Below are 18,707 nucleotides of genomic sequence, written 5' to 3'. Positions count from 1 at the left end.
GAATCTGTTTTTTTCCTAATGACGAGAGAATGTCTTCCAGGTTGCAAAATATTACGAGCGTACGATGGATCGTAAATTTCTGAAGAAAAACATAGCAATCCTCGAGACAGAGTTTGAATATTGGCAAAACGAAAAGACGGTAGATGTAAAGAAAGACGGTAAGACCTATAAGATGGCGCGTTACGTGGTAAACAGTCGCGGGCCTCGACCGGAGAGTTACAAGTAAGCTTTTCTTCGGGGAAGATATCGTTAAAAAGTTCCCTAGGTAAACGATATAACTGTCAAAAGGAAAATCGTTTTAAAGCTAAAAGATTCGGACTATGATATGGAATTGACTATTACCTAGTTGGAATCTTTGCAAAGTATACTCGGAGTCAAATGTGATTTAACGTGAAATACGAATCAACGTCACGTATTTAGCAAAATTGGGGTATCTTTTCTCCGAAAAAAGTTTGGGGGGTAAGAGGATTGTATCCTTCACATTTAATGGATCACCAGTCCGTTCGCGTCCTCTTTAGTTCCTAATCGAGAAGAACACGAGAAGAAGAACGATGCTGAGCGTCTATCGATTTTTCTCGTGCAGCATCCGTTTCGACAGTTGCATCGATCACCGGTGGGCGGTGGGTCTTCCATCATCGTGTTAATTATAAGGGACCTGCACGTAAGAACGAACGTGTGCGTGTTCTCACAGGGAGGATTACCAGCTGGCGCAGCAACTGCCGGAGCAGGACCAAAGGGCGCTCTACAATGACTTGAAAGCTGCGGCGGAGAGCGGCTGGGACTTCTCCTACAGATGGTGCATACAGGCTAACAGGGACAAGAATCTCAGCCTCCTCAACGTTTCCACGAGCGACATCATACCCGTCGATTTGAACGCGATATTACAGCGGAACGCCAGGATGCTCGCCTATTTTCACGGTATTCTGGGTAACCTGAAGGTAAGCCTTTTGCTTCCGCATGGAGCAGCGTTTCTCAAACAGCGCGCGCGCGCGCGCGCCTGTGGCACAGAGGGATGGCATCCCTGAATAATGCCGTATTTATTGCTGTATTATGTATAAAGCGATGCAAGTAATAAATTACTTTGGAAATCAGAATCACGGCCGCTATTCCCAAATTGCTCATTTATTTTACTTACTCTTACAAGGAACGCCGAACGGTAATGCGAGAAGAGACCGACATTTTATATTAATGTAAATATTATTTTAAATAGTTTGAATAATTCAAAAAAGAATTTGCTTTAATCATTATAAGTGACAGTAATGTCTCTTTTATCTCTTTTACCTCATCAATCATTTATTATTGATTGAGTTATGCGAAACACGTGTTTTATATATACGCTATTGTCGTTATATCTTTTTACTTTTTCATTTTCTCCAGAAAATGTTGCATTACGCCACGATTGCCTCGCAGTATCAAGCTGCTATTGACAACGTTCTGTGGAATGAGGAGGTGGGAACTTGGCTCGATTACGATACAAGAACTAAGCAATCCAGAAATACGTTCTATCCTTCGAATCTGTCGCCTCTGTACACGATGAGCTACGATCAGAATAAAAGTACTAAATATGCAAAGCGATCTATTTCCTATCTCAGAAAAAATAAAATCGACTCGTACTTCGGTAAGTCAAACAGATTGCCTTTGATATTTTTATCGCATATTACCGATTAAATATTTCTCTCTCCTTTTTTTCTTTCCCTTTCATATACACATAAAAAAACTCCATAAAAAAAGGTCGCGCAAATATTTGCGGTATAGCTATTAATTGAATGGTTTTAATATGCGTTTTAACGTGTCTGTTTGTAATTGTACAGACATCTCGGACTGAAAATTGCATTTTAGAACGCATCCATTTGACAAAATATTTTCTCTCTTTGCACAGGTTATTCATTTTATTTCTTTTTTTCATTTTATCATCGTTCGCAATGCAATAAATCGATGCAAATCTAAAATTTTCGCAGAGAGATTATCTTAAAATTTTGCCCCGTCGCTCCATTCCATTACTCGTAAGCGCTTTTCACGTTCAAAGCAAATAGAAATAGGATAAATAAAACGTGCCAGAAGTAACAAAAATAGATGAAGATAATGCAAAGTTGAAAGAATGTTTGATGGTTCGATCGATCGATACACGCTCCCTGAACGCAGCGAGATGGAGTATACAAGTTAATCCAACTTCCGCCATTCTGCTTCCGCCATTCTGCTTCCGCGGAGATACGCTTCCGCGTGACCGTTTTTCTTCCATTTTCTTTTTTTTAAAAGTTGCTAATGTTTCACTCACGAGTTTCTCCACCGAATATTCGCAGATCGGGCAAACAATGATTTTGCCAATTATCCCTTTTCACAGAGAAGTTGAACGTAATAGCTACGTAACTATCAATGCTATCGGTGTTAAACCGCATCATATCGCATCCAGATATTCCGCGTATACGGAATGCGGTCAAGAGATCTTAATAATGGATCTTAATAACTGCATTCTTAGCAAATCAGAGTTGCACATAATTTTAACCTCTAATCGTAAATAATTGAACTGAGCTATTCGGCTGACTATTAGCGTTCATTACGACAATTACAATTGAGCAATAAATAACGAACAGTCAACTTTGTTTGAAGATAATTTTAAACATTAAATTATATTAAATTAACTTTTAAACCGTCATCATTATCATTATTGTTGTTGTTGTTATTTTACTATTAGTACTACTACTACTACTACTACTACTACTACTACTACTACTATTATTACTACTATTATTATTATTAATATTTTATATATATATATATATATATAGCTTCAATTAGATTAAATTAGTATTTTCATTCTATTTTTATTCAATTGCGGATTAAATTTAGCGATCGCATTGTGCCTTATGATCAGTTTCTGTATATGAAGTCAAAATAACAAATATGAACGGATATCGTTTTCTTTTGCGATGAAGTTTAAGTAGTCATCGCTTGTTATTTATGAATAATCCTCTTTATACGCAGACGTTATAAGCACATTTAAGAGAACAGATCGAGTCACGGGTATGCGAATGAAAAGCATTATTATTCGCGATAACGGCATAACGGGCGAGGTATACGTACGGGGATGGCGAATGAGATTTCCGGATGCCAAGCGGGACGATGAAATTTCATGATTTATCAATGGCCGGATCGCACGCGATGCGAGCGATCCGCGCACGGGAAAATTGAACGGCCGCGTAGAAAATATCTCTCAATTGGATTGCGGCTGCTATCGACAGTGACTCGCGGAAAATCCTAGTGGAATGAATTTCCCGCGCGTACAAGTGCCGTTATTACTCTCCTTTTCCGCATGAGCACCCCGCTGCTCGTCGATATTGACTTTGAAAATATCGCGAATTATCTTAGCGTGATATTTGGCTTAAAAAAAAAAACACTCTCTATAACATTTCCACTCTTCAAACATTATACCAGAAAGCTTATACATCAGAATGTTTTTAGAATGTTGTTTTGAGATCATTTTCTTGTAAAATAACGGAAAAACCAGTCTCAAGGAAATGTACTTACTACTAACTTATACTATGTCCAATATTTTGTCCGACAATAATTTTAATAAGAAAAAAAAATTCAATTTTCGTCGCGTTTTATGGACAACACTAGAGATTAATTATATTTTACAAAATATTAAGTGAAAAAGAATGACAGAGAGAGGGGAGGGGGAGAAGAGAGATTAGTAGCAAATTGAAAAAAAAAAACATCGAGACAACAAATAAGATTCAATCAAATTTTCATTAAAGAAGGAATGGGTCAAAGGGTCTGCAAAAAAGTTAGATGAAAAGAATTCTATTAAGTTAGAATACCGTAAATGACATATTTGACGACGATCATGATTCGTTATTAAAGGTATGCTTGAATTTTAACTATATCCGAAATAATTGTTATCTGTCTAATTTTTAATCTGTCTAATTTTATTTACAATTTAGTTGAATTTCCCTCTCCCTCCCCTATCAGCATATTTAAATGAGTAAAGTTACATTTATACAATTATTTATATATCATATTTATAATATGCCATATAATTTGTAATACAATACAAACAATTATAATAGCAAACGTAAGTTTATTAAAAAAATTTTGTCATCTTGGTTGTTATATATAAAAATTACAATAAACGAATAAATTTGTTGATAACGAATAAATTTTTTTATGAGATACAACACTTCTGATGTTATCAAAAATCTCATCTCATAAAAGAAATACATTTGTATAGAAGGAAGATTGAATAACTAAACGCGATCATCGTATGCGAAAGAGTTTAAGACATACTTTACACACCGTGGGGGTGGCTTTGCTTCCCCGTGTTCGGTTGTCGTCGAATCAGGACGCGACAGTAGGAAACAGTAAGAAAACGTAAGAAAACGATACGCTTGTCTCGTCGTAGGTGGCACGCCAACTTCCGTGAACTATACCGGCGAACAATGGGACTTCCCGAACGCGTGGCCACCGTTACAATCCTTCCTGATTCTGGGTCTTCACCACACCAAGGTGAAAGAGGCGGTCGCCTTTGCCCGAACATTGGCCGGCAGATGGCTTAGATCGAATTACCTCGGTTACGACGAATACGGCAAGATGTTCGAGAAGGTAAGTTCCTTTTTCTCGCGTTAGACGACCCCTGTTTCTCATTCGTGAACGGTTCTCTCTCTATTCACCGGCGAATTGGAAGATTAAGGGAGAGTATTTCTTGCTGACAAGCCGCAACTGACGTTCTTACACGACTATGTGATCAGAACTATTGAATCTCCCCAACTGTACGACAGATTCTATCGACACATAGACACATTTCGATGCGACGTCGAAGAAAGCGTTCTCTTTACCGCAATAAAGTGTATAAATGGATTTCTTTATGAAAAGAAATTTTTTTTCATAAAGGGAGGAAGAAGGAGAGGATTATTATATAAAGATATAACAATATATAAATTTATCTATATTTATATATTTTTATCTCTTTTATAATAATTCTTGTATCCTTACATTTATATTTATTGTCTATTAAAGCTAGGTCTTTTTTTTTTTTTTTAGATCTTTCCGTATCTTAATTCGCTTAATATTGTTTCAAATTTAATCCATGCGCCCAGACACACAAAATTCTTTTCTTTTATATATTCGATACTTATTTCATGCTCTCGAATATTACCATTATCCGAATATCCGATATATCTACAGTTGACGTCGATGTTAATATCGAAAATATCGGTGCGAGTAATATTTAATATTAAGCGATGACAGAACCGCTATTTAATACTGCTAGTGTAAACACTTTTGTGTCCCGAGTACGCTGTCCGCAGTATCTTCTCGTATTCCTTTCTGATACGGAAACTTGACGAGGTATGTATTTCGGAGGAGAGTCTCGAATTTCGATATGAGATGAGAGATGATGGTCGCTCGGACGCGCGTCTAACGTGCGCGAGGATGACCTCGCTCGTTTCCTTTGTCGCTCCACGCTCCACCTTGCTGTCCTATTGGGACGCTGGAAGGGAATGAGAAAGGGATGAAAAGCCACGGGGAAATATCGTTCAGTGTATACGTGCGCGCGCGCGCGCGCGCGCGTGTGTGTGAGCGTGTGTGTGTGTGGTGTGTGTGTGTGTGTGTGTGTGTGTGTATGTGTGTGGTGAGCGTGTGTGAGCGTGTGGTGTGTGTGTGTGTGTGTGTGTGTGTGTGTGTGTGTGTGTGTGTGTGTGTGTGTGTGTGTGTGTGTGTGGTGAGCGTATGTGAGCGTGTGGTGTGTGTGTGTGTGTGTGTGTGTGTGTGTGTGTGGTGAGCGTGTGTGAGCGTGTGTGGTGTGTGTGCGCGCGTGTGTGTGAGCGTGTGTGAGCGTGCGTGCGTGCATGCGCGCGCGTGTGTGAACATGTGGAACGTGTGTGAGCGTGTGTGAGCGTGTGTGAGCGTGTGTGAGCGTGTGTGTGTGTGTGTGTGTGTGTGTGTGTGTGTGTGTGTGTGTGTGTGTGTGTGAGCGTGCGTGTAGCTCGTTCTAATCCGTCTTGTTTTGTTTCGTCACCCTTCGCTTACGGACAGTACGGAAAATACAAGACGCGGTTGCGTGCGGAAAACGTTACGATTAAGAGCACGGTATATGTTCTGAAAGTATATCTTATACATTGCCGGTTCTTTCGGAAAAAGAAAAACGCCCTCGATCGAGGCGCGCTCATGCATATTGACGAGGAAGTGTCCGTAACAATCAGCATTGCGGCGGAAGGTGGAGACTCTTAAATTACGCTCATCTCTGTATATGAAAGTATTTCCATTTAATTCTTTTAATTATTCAATTTGCCTTGTAATGTACGAAGTAATATCGAAGTAAAATTGTTGACATTAACTATTGATACTTGACTTTAAATCACGAGCAATTATAATCGTTACAATTTCTCGCACTGAAATATTCGATATTCAGTTTTCTCTGCAAATCGTTTATTTAAGAATCTCTTTATTTTTCAATTATATTCATAGATCATCTCTGTGTACAAGAATATTTAATTTTTTATTTAACGTTTAATTATTTAAATTATAAGCTTAATAACGAAATAAAATCAACCCTCTGTTCTGTTCGAATTTACTACTCGATTACATATCATTTGGGTCAACATTGATTAAGAAACATGGTAAGAAAAGCAAAAAATATGTTTTCATAAAAAAATATTTTTATAAAAATAACAGTTTTATATTGATAAAAGTTATCAAAATGTAAAAAAATATTTTAAATAGAATATTGAAAAGAAATCAAATACATTGTGGATCGAACAGAAGCAGAGTTAAATTATCAATACTCGATTGAGAAAAAGTTGCACAATTGAACAAATTGAATAATTATGATGGTCATCGCAATTTTTCCACATTGGAAACAGTTTAGTGATTGAACAATTCATCGAAACTTGTATTCATTCACAACTTTATAATATAATAATATTCGCAAGTGTAAAGGATTATGCGGTTATTTTGCAGGAAAATATATTAACGCTAATCAACTTAAGAAAGATACATCTTTGTAAAATAAATTTTTCTTACTGTAAAAGTATTGTTTTTCCCGACATTTTGATCAGTATTAATGAACTTTTTCTCATATCCGTACATCATGATTTAAGGACGTAATATATCCGACTTCGTAATGTATCCGACAGTCGTAATAACACAGCCATTTAACAAAACTATTTTAACGGCGTAATACAAATCGATAATTACCATGAGAGAATGGCTGAAGAGAAATTTACATTTCGATACTCTTTGTACAAATCACGTCGTGTCGATATCAGTAACGAGCTTTCGTAGTCAGTTCCATTTTGCTGAACAAACATTCTCGGTCGATTCAATCAAGATTTCTTGCGTTCGCTTCGTACTGAGAATGAGAATGGACCTTCGAGCCGAAGGTATCCCAACTCAGGCGAGAAGATTTTACGCGTTGGCGTGAAAATATTGAAATTATATTTTCCATTTGTGGAACAACTTATTATCTGTCGATGTTAAGGCTCGATAATTAACTTTCCAGGAGAATGCGTGACATTTATTTATTTTGATATTTAATTTAATTTAATAATATATATATATATATTATTAAATTAAATTAAATATCAAAATAAATAAATGTCAAAATAAAAAAATTTATTTATTTTGATATTTAATTTAATTTAATAATATATATATATATATTATTAAATTAAATTAAATATCAAAATAAATAAATAAATATCACGCATATATAGAGTAACTATTACTAGTATAAATAAACCTAATAACATATAAATAGATTTGTATACCATTTGTATGCCATTAGAAACTAAGTATTAGAAGTGTAACCATTTGCGAACCACCTGTGGTTAATGAATTAATAAACTATTGTGATATTTAATAAGTCGCGCAGAGCTCATTTTTATTGAGAACTTTAGATTAGATCGCACGAGACCATTTAGTAATGAAAGAGAGCACAAACAACAAAAGTCCGCGACATATTTTTCAAACTTGTTTTGTCGAACGCAAGTGAGGGCATGCAAAGAAACTTATTTATTCAGCGATACACCGCGCGAAGAAATTACATCTGTCGGTGTTCTTCTGCTCTTTTTCTTAAATGTCGTAATCTAATATGGCTGCGATTACCAGCGCGGAATATTAATTATTAAGACTGCGTCTGTGAGAATCGTGTTTTTATTTATTGCTTTTTTTTCTTTTTCGTCAGAAATAACCGGAGACAATTTATTCCAGTTAATTTCCGGTCTGCTGCAGGAACAAACTTCTTTATCTTATAGAAACGTGTAGAGTACCATGAACCATCTCAAATACATTACGGTGAGACAATCAAAGACTTTTATTTGACTTTAATTGAATGGGGGAAAAGGCAAAGAGTTTATCGAATATTCTCCCGAAGGTAGGAATTAAAAGAAGTTATATCCTGTAGTAATATTAGCCAACCGGTTCTTTTTGTTGAAGAGAAGTTTGACTTGAAAGATCGCTGAAGATTCTGTAATCGCGATGCAAAAGTTGCGAGACACTTTTACAGTCGTGTTACTTCTTTGCAATTTGTCATGCAATTTTTCAAGCTATTGCTTCCTTTCGCTTTCGATGTACTTTGCGACGACGAGTTCATTCGTGAAATGTGCGTGTACGTGTGTATATCGTATTCTCGAATCGAGGAATCCATTTTATGTCGATTCGTTTTTTTTTTTTTTACGTTAGTCACATTTATAGTCAGAACGTGTAATAAAGTTGCAAGTATAAATAGTACACGAATGCTTTGAATTTGGAATCAATTTTTTTTATGAGATTTACGTCATACTTCCTGCGATCCTTTTTGTAATGTTCTTGTGCGTGTCATCGCTCGCGTTTTTAACGCGAAAAGTTTATTCTTTATTAATGTAACATTTAGACGGATAATTGATATATATATATGAAATATTTGATTTCATTTTGTGAAAGAAACGATCTCGATTTGTCTGTCCGAGGAATATAGTCGGAGGAATATTATCGCCTGAATTAATGCGATGTTGAGTTGCGAACACACACGTATGCTAACGCGAGGGCATTCCTTTAATCCAGTAAGCATGACATTGCATCGATATGAAATGCGTATCGGTATTTATCAAACGATGTTATTGTGTTCATTAATCATCCAGCGTCTTAAAATAATATACTTAATTGGTGCGCGTCACGCCAATCAAAAAGCTCCTCTTTCCCATTAATATATCTTTATTAACACCAAGCAAGATCGTGATTTATTGAATCAGGCGATAGTTAAGTACAATAATCGAATTAATTTTTATATATTTTTCTTTATTTAACTAATACCATGTAATATATTCTTTTCTAATGATATATTTCCATTTTATAATATCGCTTCTCTGAAATATGAGCGGCGATCTGTAATTAAAGCTATTCCCCGGCATTATAAGAGGCGTGATAAGGTTGGTTTAACAATTTAAAAGTCACAGACTTGTGACTTGCAGACAAAGAGAAGTGTACTGAGTATCCTTTTATTGTCTCGTTCGGCATCACAGGAGAGAACCGCGGGACTAACGAAGAGCATTTCACCTCCTGCCCGTCCGATTTATATAATATCCCTTTTAGATCGGTAAATTGTTGTAACAATGTCAACCACGCGAACCATCTTCGGCGCGATGATTTATCGCGTGGTGTGGTGACGTTAATGAAAATAAATACATCGACGGACACTTCCGTTCGCGTGTCTGTGATCGATTAAAGTGGCTCGTCAGGCGATTCCAAATCTCTCGCGGCTGCTATCATATAGAAAATCTTTTGAAGCAAATTCGACGTACAAAATTATGCGTGATAAATGATACACATCTCGTAATACCACTTATAAAATTGACAACTTTGACAAAAATAACTTAATAGGTTAAAATAACTTAATCTTTTATTTTAATATTTTATTCTTGTAAAGTCGTTTATTATTATTATATTTTCTTAATTTAAGAACGCGTCTAGTACTTTGATATCTGTGAGAAAATATTAAAATTATCCCTATGCTAAAAAAGAAGAAAGCACTACTGAATATTCAGGACACTTTATATAAGAAAATTACATTTTTGCGCTCTTAATTAGATATATGTATATTCTGGCGAGCTAGAGTATAAAGACCCGTGAATTCACAAGAGAATATTTTACACGGCCATCGCGAGAAAATAACGCTTTTATGCGATTCGCGACGAGCTTTCATGCAATCACATCGCAAAGTCGTTTAACTGACGAAAGTTCATCCAAGTTCTCTCTCTCTCTCTCTCTCTCTCTCTCTCTTTCTCGCAATCGGGAGAAATTAGATTTCTCTATAGGATAGATTTCGTGGCAGGAATTACTCGTCGCCATGGCGGATGGAAATCAGGAGAGGGTGACGATTCGGAGTACATCTTGATTATTTCGACGCAACGAGACGCGATGCGATGGTTTTGCGAGGAACATGCACGATTACACGGAGTAATTAGTTGTTTTTTTTTTTTTCTAATTTCAGTACAATGCGATACACCCCGGCGAGGGTGGCAGCGGCGGCGAGTACAACGTTCAGGAGGGCTTTGGATGGACGAATGGCATCGTCTTCGAGTTTCTTCGCCTTTTCCCAGACGCGAAGTCTGTGGACGACACCGTATTTTACGATGGCAATGGTATCGAAAGATAATACACATAGACAATTCGAGTAGCTAATTGATTTAGTTCAGAAATAAACAATAGTGTTTTCTCAAAAAAGCGAAAAATAAATAAATAAAATTAAGCGGATTAAAAAAAAAACGGGTAAAAAAAGATAATATAAAATGTTCCGTATCCGTATCGATTTCTTCTAAATTTGCTTTCTAATCTTTAAAATTGCAAATCCTTTAGAACATATTTTCTTTATATTGTCGAGCAGTACAAGTTTTTTTTATTACTGTTTATTTCATCCAATTCTATGTATCTGATTTATTTCTTTTGCGATATCGTTGGAGATATATAGTATTTAATTTTTTATTTGTAAAATATTTAACAAAAATGTATGACTCTATCTTTTAATAGTAGAAAGAATCTACAAAAATCAATTGGGAGGAAATCGCAAAATATTTTAAAACAACTTGATGTTGATTTATTACATAAAAACAATTATGAAACAATTCGAACTAGTTCTCTAGTTAAAATTTTATTTTTATGATTTGATATAGCAAATATAATTATTAGAAAAATTACCTAATTATATTCTTGTTCTAATATGCGTGAAGGGATTTCTCTCTCTCTCTCTCTCTCTCTCTCTCTCTCTCTCTCTCTCTCTCTCTCTCTCTCTCTCTCTCTCTCCCCCTCTCTCTCTCTCTCTCTCTCTCTCTCTCTCTCAGGATAAATGCTTGTTAAACATAACGATAAGCGTAAATAATGCAGAGAATCTTGTAACGAATCTAGTCCACAGTAAATCAGGGCAGCGTAAAAATACCCATCGTACTCTCGTCACAGAGTACTCTCGTACTTTAAATTATAGTAAGTTCTACGTATCCACAAGACTCACATTGACGTAAACAAGTTGTAACTAGTAAGGGGATGTTTCTTATTTTTTTTTCTTCTTGCTTTTTAATTTTCACTACTATTGGGATATATCAAACTACTAAAAATATTCAACGTCGAATATTTACTGTTACGTATCGAGAAAAATCATTTGAATAGATATTGGATTAATCCGAGTTGAGGATTTTTACTCTCATATCACGTTTCGAGGTGCAGCCGTTAATTTACCTCGTTTAACGTGTGTGTGTGAGACCTATTTCTTTTTTTTTTTCCAAAAAACAGCCAGAATTTTTTGTCACAACAATTACGGTTATACAAAGATTTATGAGTGGCTAGACAATGAAATGTTTAAAACTGTAAAACTCGATATTCTATGTTATTTCTTTTTAGCACGATAGCATTATTATATGTTACGCATTATTGTATGTTACGCACGAGTATCACTAGCATACTTTTGTAGGGTGAGTTTTACTATTTTGCTAGTTTGAAATAATCATCGACATGTTGATTGCATTTATATTGCACACTTATGTAATAAATTATGTAATAAATTATAAATAAACACGTTTTGGTTGACGCATAAATACGATAATTTCATCGAGTGTTTATTCCTTTTTCCTTACAGCATATACGTCGTCAGTAATCAATCTGTTAGATCGAAAGAATATGAAGTGAAATAAAATAAAGATAAACTGGAATAAATGAATAAAATGGTCTCCCATCCCCATCTCTGTCTCCTTCATCATCGAAACGCAAAGACTCTCCGTGTGCAACGAAAAAGGAAAGCTGCACTGCACCTTCCGTATACCAATGTAATTGAATCACGCATTCTTAAACGATCTTGTTTCTGGTTCACGTGGGAAAGCAACAATAATAGAGTAGCGTCCTTTCATTGCCGTTGCTCGATGTGGCTCGCTGTATTTCGCGAGCTTGTACGTTTTACGACACGCTCGTATAGTTTGCTAGTACTTTCATTTTACCTTTAGTTCGCGCCGCTCGTAAAATGTCGGCGCAACGTCATCCTCGAGCACTCAGCAGCACTGACATCCGACTCGCGGATATAATCGTACGTAGTATGATCATACGCGATACGCGTCTAGATTAAAAACCAGTCACCGCGACCGCGGCCCGATTTTACTGTCGCGCGTTATTGATATTATTATTACAAACGCGTCATCGTCTAAATACGATGCGAGACACATTCCTCGATACACGTATAGCGCCGTGTCCTTTTACGCTCTACCTATCATCTTTTAATTTTACCGCTGACGCACGTTGAAAATTGAAATGTTGCAAAAACCAGCCATCTTCCTCTTCTTCTTCTTCTTCTTCCTCTTAAATCTCCCGGGACGCGCAACATCCCGTTACGATGATGCATATATTTTTAAAGAACATATATGCCTATATATTATAGCACGCCATACATATATAATATTGCAACATTTACATACTTGATACATACTCGATATACATATTTTCCGTTAACGGATGACGTTTACGGATGACGTGAGTGGACGCAGTCACGTGTAAATCCTGGGCGTCCCGTTTTCTGCCGCACTGTAAAGTAACAACGCACCCTTCGCGCCGTTCGATGAAATCTCAAGCGTAATATTCAGCGATATGCAAAACGGTTGCTTCGGTCAGCTGTAATCGCGCGGAAAATCGAACGCGGCCAAGCCGCGCAGGCTCTTCCGGCGCGGCTTGGCGCGTTTGAGGCGTCTCGCGTAAACGACGACGATGTTTAATTCCCCTCTCGAAGGCAACGGTCGGCTATCTGGTTTCTCGCTACGCCTTATATCGCAATCGCCGACGTAGCCGAGGCATCATCGGAATCATCTCGCGAATTAAACCTACTGAAACTTAATAAACCCTTCACGAAGGATTAGCCTGTTTCCTCTTCCCTTTTTTACACTTCTACTTTACTGCCGTTGACAAAAATATGCCGGGGAAAATAGAAAGATGGATTATATACGGAAAAATCACATCTCGTTTATTCATTAGAGTTTATTATTTATAAAATACGGTTACATTATTGTAGCTCTCTGATAAAAGATAATCCCCTTGACGAGGTAATCCTTTTCAGGCTGAGGGAATTTATGGTCACGTTATCATTTCTTCCATTTCTCGCCATTGTCGTAACCCAACTTGAATAAATCCTTCAAAACGACGTTGAACATTACGGTAACAGCTCCCACAACTCTCATACGTGTGACTGAAATATTTCGAAATAGACACAATTTAAAGGCAAAAGCATTAGCGGCAGAGTGAAAAGAATCTTCCGCGCGTCGAAAAGCTTCAGAAGTTAATGAACTTTGAAAGTACGGTTATTATTAAGAATATTAACGTCGCGAAAACCTTCTCGCCGAAATGCAGGAAATTCTCGAAACAATATCTCGAAAAGTTCGACGTAACTCGATCGGCCTTTATATCATTAATGTCATCTATAAGAGATTAAGCGGAGATATGAGGAAAAAAAAATATTTTTGTCTTTTCTTTTTTTTTATTATTAAAATTATCTCTCTCAGAAATTATCTTTCTTAAATCTTTTTGACTAACTCTTTTTTGCTCCGATGCTTTTTTGCACCGAAAATGCTCGGTCGTCTAGTAAGAAAACGAAACTTAATTTCATAACTCGCGAATACGATATTATTGATTATACTCCATTACAGTTCCAGCCTCCCGGATGTAATTAATTTAACACCAATAGCACACTAACGAGGAAACGTCCTGATGCATTTCCTTACGTTCTCTGCCGCCGCCGGTTGCCAATATGGCGGGATCAATTAATTCCGGTCTTCTGCCGGTTAACCACTCCACGAACTGCTGCAGCATGGATGACGATTCCGGTACGTAGATTGAGACCCTTTCGAAATTTTCAGATTTTTGAGTAAGGCGTATTAGAAATAATCGCGATCGAAGGACGATGGGTGAAATTGTAAAGGGTACGTGCCACGGGAAACTGACGCAGATACGGAGTTACGATCGATATCCATTTTCAACGAAGGCCTAGCCTTTGGGTGTCATTCGCAACGGTAAGGAATAAAGATTTAGTGATTTTCTGCATCGCACATATCACCCAGCACTCCCGCAAATTTCATTTCTTCGCATCGAATATGTTGACTGTTACAATGCCGCCATTTTTCCAAACGGAGTCGAGCACTGTTTCATAGTTTTTGAAATCAGAAAATATTGCAGTTTATACAGTTGACTTTCTCGTGAGTGTAACAAAAAATTCCAGCTATTGTACATCTATTTTCTTGTTAAATGATAAATTTGAAGAAAATCTGTTATTTTCTTTACAGAAATTTATTTTGAAAGAAATTTATTAGTCTCTCTCTCTCTCTCTCTCTCTCTCTCTCTCTCTCTCTCTCTCTCTCTCTCTCTCTCTCCTTTCCCGCCTCTCTCTTTCTGTGTTTGTTTTTGTTTTTAATTCGATTGTATACATTCACTATCGCGTCATATACTATGAAAAAAATATTTTTCCGAGAAATCCTGAACGAATTTACGAATACACGCGGCACGGACTAACGAACAATGCGTTACATACAGAACAACGTAGAATGAAAAATATTTTCTTCCAATGTATGCGATACGTGCGATGCATGTAATAGGAAATGTTTATCTCAAACGCGACAGATATAAGTTCGAAACTCGCAAAAAACATCGGAAAACACAGCACGATAGAGGGAGAACATACCGAATTATGCATATTTTTGAAATACGCAAGTAGAAGGAAATATTATTTTTGTCAAGTATCATCAATTTTTTTTTAATATAATGTCATTTTTTAACAATGTCATTTTGTGAACGTTTTCGTGAAAAAGCGAAAAAGTGACGTTTCCGGGCCACTGAAAATTTGAAATTTATTTTCATTTGCTGATCGATAGCTGGACTTGAAGGAATTTTACCAAAGGTCAACAACGAAAAATAGAGCTGTTCTATAAATCAATGAATAATATAATGCACTCTCGACCTTTCTTAGGTGTAATTCGTCTCGGTCACAAGACATAAAACAAACATCTTCAAGAGAAAAATCGTGAAGATTAAGATGAAAATTTAACGTATTCGTATATCTTTGAAATTGCGTTTTGAAGTTGCTTTCTTTTTAATATTAAAAATGATTTATTAAAGTGAATTATTATTAATCAATGAATAATTATAAATATATTTAATTAACATAATTAAATTATGTATATTACGGTTTTTTATGTACATTCTTATTGTGCATGTTTTCTTCATTTATCCTGTCGTTTGTTATACGCGAATAAATACCTTTTCTCATGATGTCCCGTTCTCAGAGGCAAATGACACACTCCATATCCTCTAATAACATCATGACCAAAAATATCTAGGCCATAAATTGACATGATAAGCTGCGGCCCTATATGACAAATTACATTTGATTTCTTATATAAATTAAAAATATTAAATGTAATAAAGATACAGAAAAAACAATTTTGCATATGTTTATTTTTTCTTTATAATATGCGAATAATTTTTGCGCATTACTTACATCCATGTGGATTTGTACTCTTAAACGTAATATCTAATGGAAAATTCCAAACGATGAGATTTCTCGGATCATTGCTGCATTTACACATTTGTGTCAGTCCTTCTTCGATTCCCTATAAAAAAAATATATTCCGATAATTAATTCATATTTAATTTAAATATAAATTGATTCAATTTATTAATTATTAGTTATCTTAAAAAATAAAGTATTATGAAAATTTGTATTAGGAGAGTATCTTTGTAAAAGATTTTTGGAGCTCTAGGTGCAAAAGAGAAAGCGTTCTGTTCTGTTCACAAAATATTAAGGAAGAACAAAACAGAATTAAAAATGCAAAACTTATAATATTAATTATTATAATATTTATTATATAATGCAAAACTTATAATAAGCAAAACTTATAATATTTCCAATAATATTACAATTAAATTAAACTAAACTAAATTAAATTAAATTAAATTAAATTAATTATTAATATTACCATATCATAATTAAAAATGAATCACTACAATTTTTAATTAATATAGATTGACAATTGTTATTTTTGACCGAAATTTCGGAAGTCCTTAAGTTCAATAAAAGCATTGATGCCATACTTGCTGTTTCCCTTGCACAAATAATCATATAAAATAATTAGAGGAAAGATGCAAAATAAAAGTGCAAAATAGAAAATTAATTAAAAATCTACTTCATTTTCAAACATTTTACTTTCTATTCCAGATTACAATAGACAAAGAGGAATTATGATATAATTAATATATTCTCTCACTATTACAGTCTTACAATCGACATTTCAAGAACTTCAAAGAATTTTTATTATAACATCAGAAACGAGGAAATTAAAACATTATTCATAGTTGTTTCTCAGAAAATAAAAATTCTTTGTTTGTTCATTAGAATAAAACAAAAAATGGGAGTCTCGATTTTTCTATTTCTATTTATAGCATTAATGATTGTCACGAAATAAAGGAAATTTGATAAACATTTTTTGCAAAAAATATAAACTAAAAAGAGAGAGAGAGAGAGAAAGAGAAGTACATAGAGAGAAAAGTACAAAATATATAAAAAATATATAAAAAAAAAATATATAAAAAATATAAAAATATATAAAATATCAAAAATATATAAAAAAAAAAAATAATTTTTTTTACTTTTTTAAAACATAGATAAATAAAATCATCACTTTACTTTATTTTGTGTATCATTAGAACGTTCACATTAGAACGTTATGTTATTTAATTAATTAAATTTTCCAGAACTACAAATAACGTAAAACAATTTATTATTAATAGAACGCACTAATTAATGTAATATGATTATTATTTGAATAAATTTATTTTAAATAATCTATAAATTTGGAAAATTTAATTACAATTGAATTTAAAAAAAGCCATAAATATATAATTTATATATACGCAATAATTTATCGGCAGCAAAAACAAAAATAAAAAAATACAAAGAATAGAATAAGAATTGAATTTTGTATTTAATTAAATAAAATTTAAATATAAAAATCAAAATTAAATAATTGCAGATTTTTATAAAAGAAATACTTTATACTCTAAGCATACGCGATACAAAAGGTTATACGAGGTTTTTCCTCTTGAGTTTTTCTCTTCTCGTAATCCAATATAATTGCAAAGTGCCCTAGATTTCTTTGCGACAATTATAAAATATTTTGTTCCTTCCGACTTTTTTCTGTTACAGAAGAGCTTACCGCAACGACGCTCCAGTCTGGTCCAAAATGGAAGCTATACTTGCAATAAGCGTTATTGACATCGTAGAACTCTGCATGCTCGAGAGAACCAGTAACGGAAAGATAGAATTGTTCTTCCTCTGACATATTCGTTGAAAGAAATCAATTTGAATTCCTTTTTAAAGAATGATATACGGATAAATCGCGATTTGTAAAACAATCGAGACTCTTCACTCTCTGTTTACATGTTAAACTACAAGCCGTTGCCATGGAAATGACGCTGGTGTGTATTACGGTTAGGGTGACCAAACTGCTTGACCAGAAAAAAAAATACGAGAGAAATCAATCAAAAATGGCGAAGAAACGGGGAGAGAAAAAGAGAGAAAACTGAATCGAAGATCAAAATTTTATACATTTTTTTTATTGACATAAGCTTGCAAAGCTAAACAATATTTATTTTTGTATCTAAAATATTTCGTAAAATATAAAATAAAATTACATTTACATATTTAATGTAATTAATTAATTATTTTATAATAACCTTTTAATGTCAAACACGCATAGAATAAGTCTTCGAGTCTATAACAAATCAATGTAATTGATGCTGTTCCTGAGGTTTATTCTTTTCCGCTGTACCAGCAGCGGAAAAGAATATACTAATGTTAATCCTCTTGATATATGATTCTATTACATTTAAATTTGCTTGAAAAGCCAAAAAAAGAATGCGAAAAAAATTTTAAAAAAGTCAAAAATATTTGTAGTTTTTTTCTAATTCAAAAAGAACATACGTACTATAAAAGGATACATTTAGTCGCTCTTTTTATGATAAAATTTATGTCAGATTACGGATTAGAACCGAGATTAAATTGGAATTTAATTATTAAAAAGCACAAAAATGAATCAATCTTAAGTTTAATGAACTCTATTATATTTATTTTGGATTGGTCAAATTCTAATCCACTCTCAAATTTCCATAATCTCATCTTTTGATCCATAATCTAATACGGGTTTAATATATGCATTATTGCA

The 18,707-nt window shown here is 34.5% G+C and overlaps 2 protein-coding genes and 1 long non-coding RNA gene across 4 annotated transcripts in view; 2 read left to right on the top strand and 1 right to left on the bottom strand.

Annotated features, from left to right (window-relative positions):
- LOC105429945 (trehalase) overlaps positions 1 to 12,064 on the top strand; it is a 28,483-nt gene extending 16,419 nt beyond the window's left edge. The window contains exons 5-9 of the mRNA XM_089073750.1: positions 41 to 222; positions 692 to 938; positions 1,378 to 1,618; positions 4,400 to 4,599; positions 10,463 to 12,064. Of these exons, the coding sequence (XP_088929876.1) occupies positions 41 to 222; positions 692 to 938; positions 1,378 to 1,618; positions 4,400 to 4,599; positions 10,463 to 10,627 (1,035 nt within the window). The 3' untranslated portion in view covers positions 10,628 to 12,064. The remainder of the gene's footprint in view (positions 1 to 40; positions 223 to 691; positions 939 to 1,377; positions 1,619 to 4,399; positions 4,600 to 10,462) is intronic.
- Positions 12,065 to 13,446: 1,382 nt separating this feature from the next.
- On the bottom strand, positions 13,447 to 17,833 carry LOC105429941 (B9 domain-containing protein 1). 2 transcript variants are annotated; one of them, XM_011643203.3, is made up of 5 exons: positions 17,700 to 17,833; positions 15,986 to 16,097; positions 15,745 to 15,853; positions 14,217 to 14,335; positions 13,447 to 13,684 (listed from the first exon to the last, which is right to left on the bottom strand). In XM_011643203.3, the coding sequence occupies exons 1-5, from the start codon at positions 17,823 to 17,825 to the stop codon at positions 13,581 to 13,583; spliced, it is 570 nt and encodes a 189-aa protein (XP_011641505.2). In that variant the 5' UTR covers positions 17,826 to 17,833; the 3' UTR covers positions 13,447 to 13,580. The 2 variants fall into 2 exon arrangements, with proteins under 2 accessions (XP_011641505.2, XP_011641506.2); XM_011643204.3 differs by lacking the exons at positions 13,447 to 13,684; positions 14,217 to 14,335 and adding an exon at positions 14,503 to 14,631.
- Positions 14,403 to 18,196, top strand: LOC148937334 (uncharacterized). The gene is made up of 2 exons (XR_016138579.1): positions 14,403 to 14,504; positions 17,690 to 18,196. It is a non-coding gene; the product is annotated as an uncharacterized LOC148937334 (long non-coding RNA).
- Positions 18,197 to 18,707: the final 511 nt, after the last annotated feature.

The sequence above is a fragment of the Pogonomyrmex barbatus genome, unplaced genomic scaffold, assembly GCF_055798465.1.
Source record: "Pogonomyrmex barbatus isolate J1 unplaced genomic scaffold, ASM5579846v1 scaffold15, whole genome shotgun sequence".
In the NCBI taxonomy this organism is placed as follows: domain Eukaryota; kingdom Metazoa; phylum Arthropoda; class Insecta; order Hymenoptera; family Formicidae; genus Pogonomyrmex; species Pogonomyrmex barbatus.
This window is presented reverse-complemented; position numbering and strand designations above follow the sequence as displayed.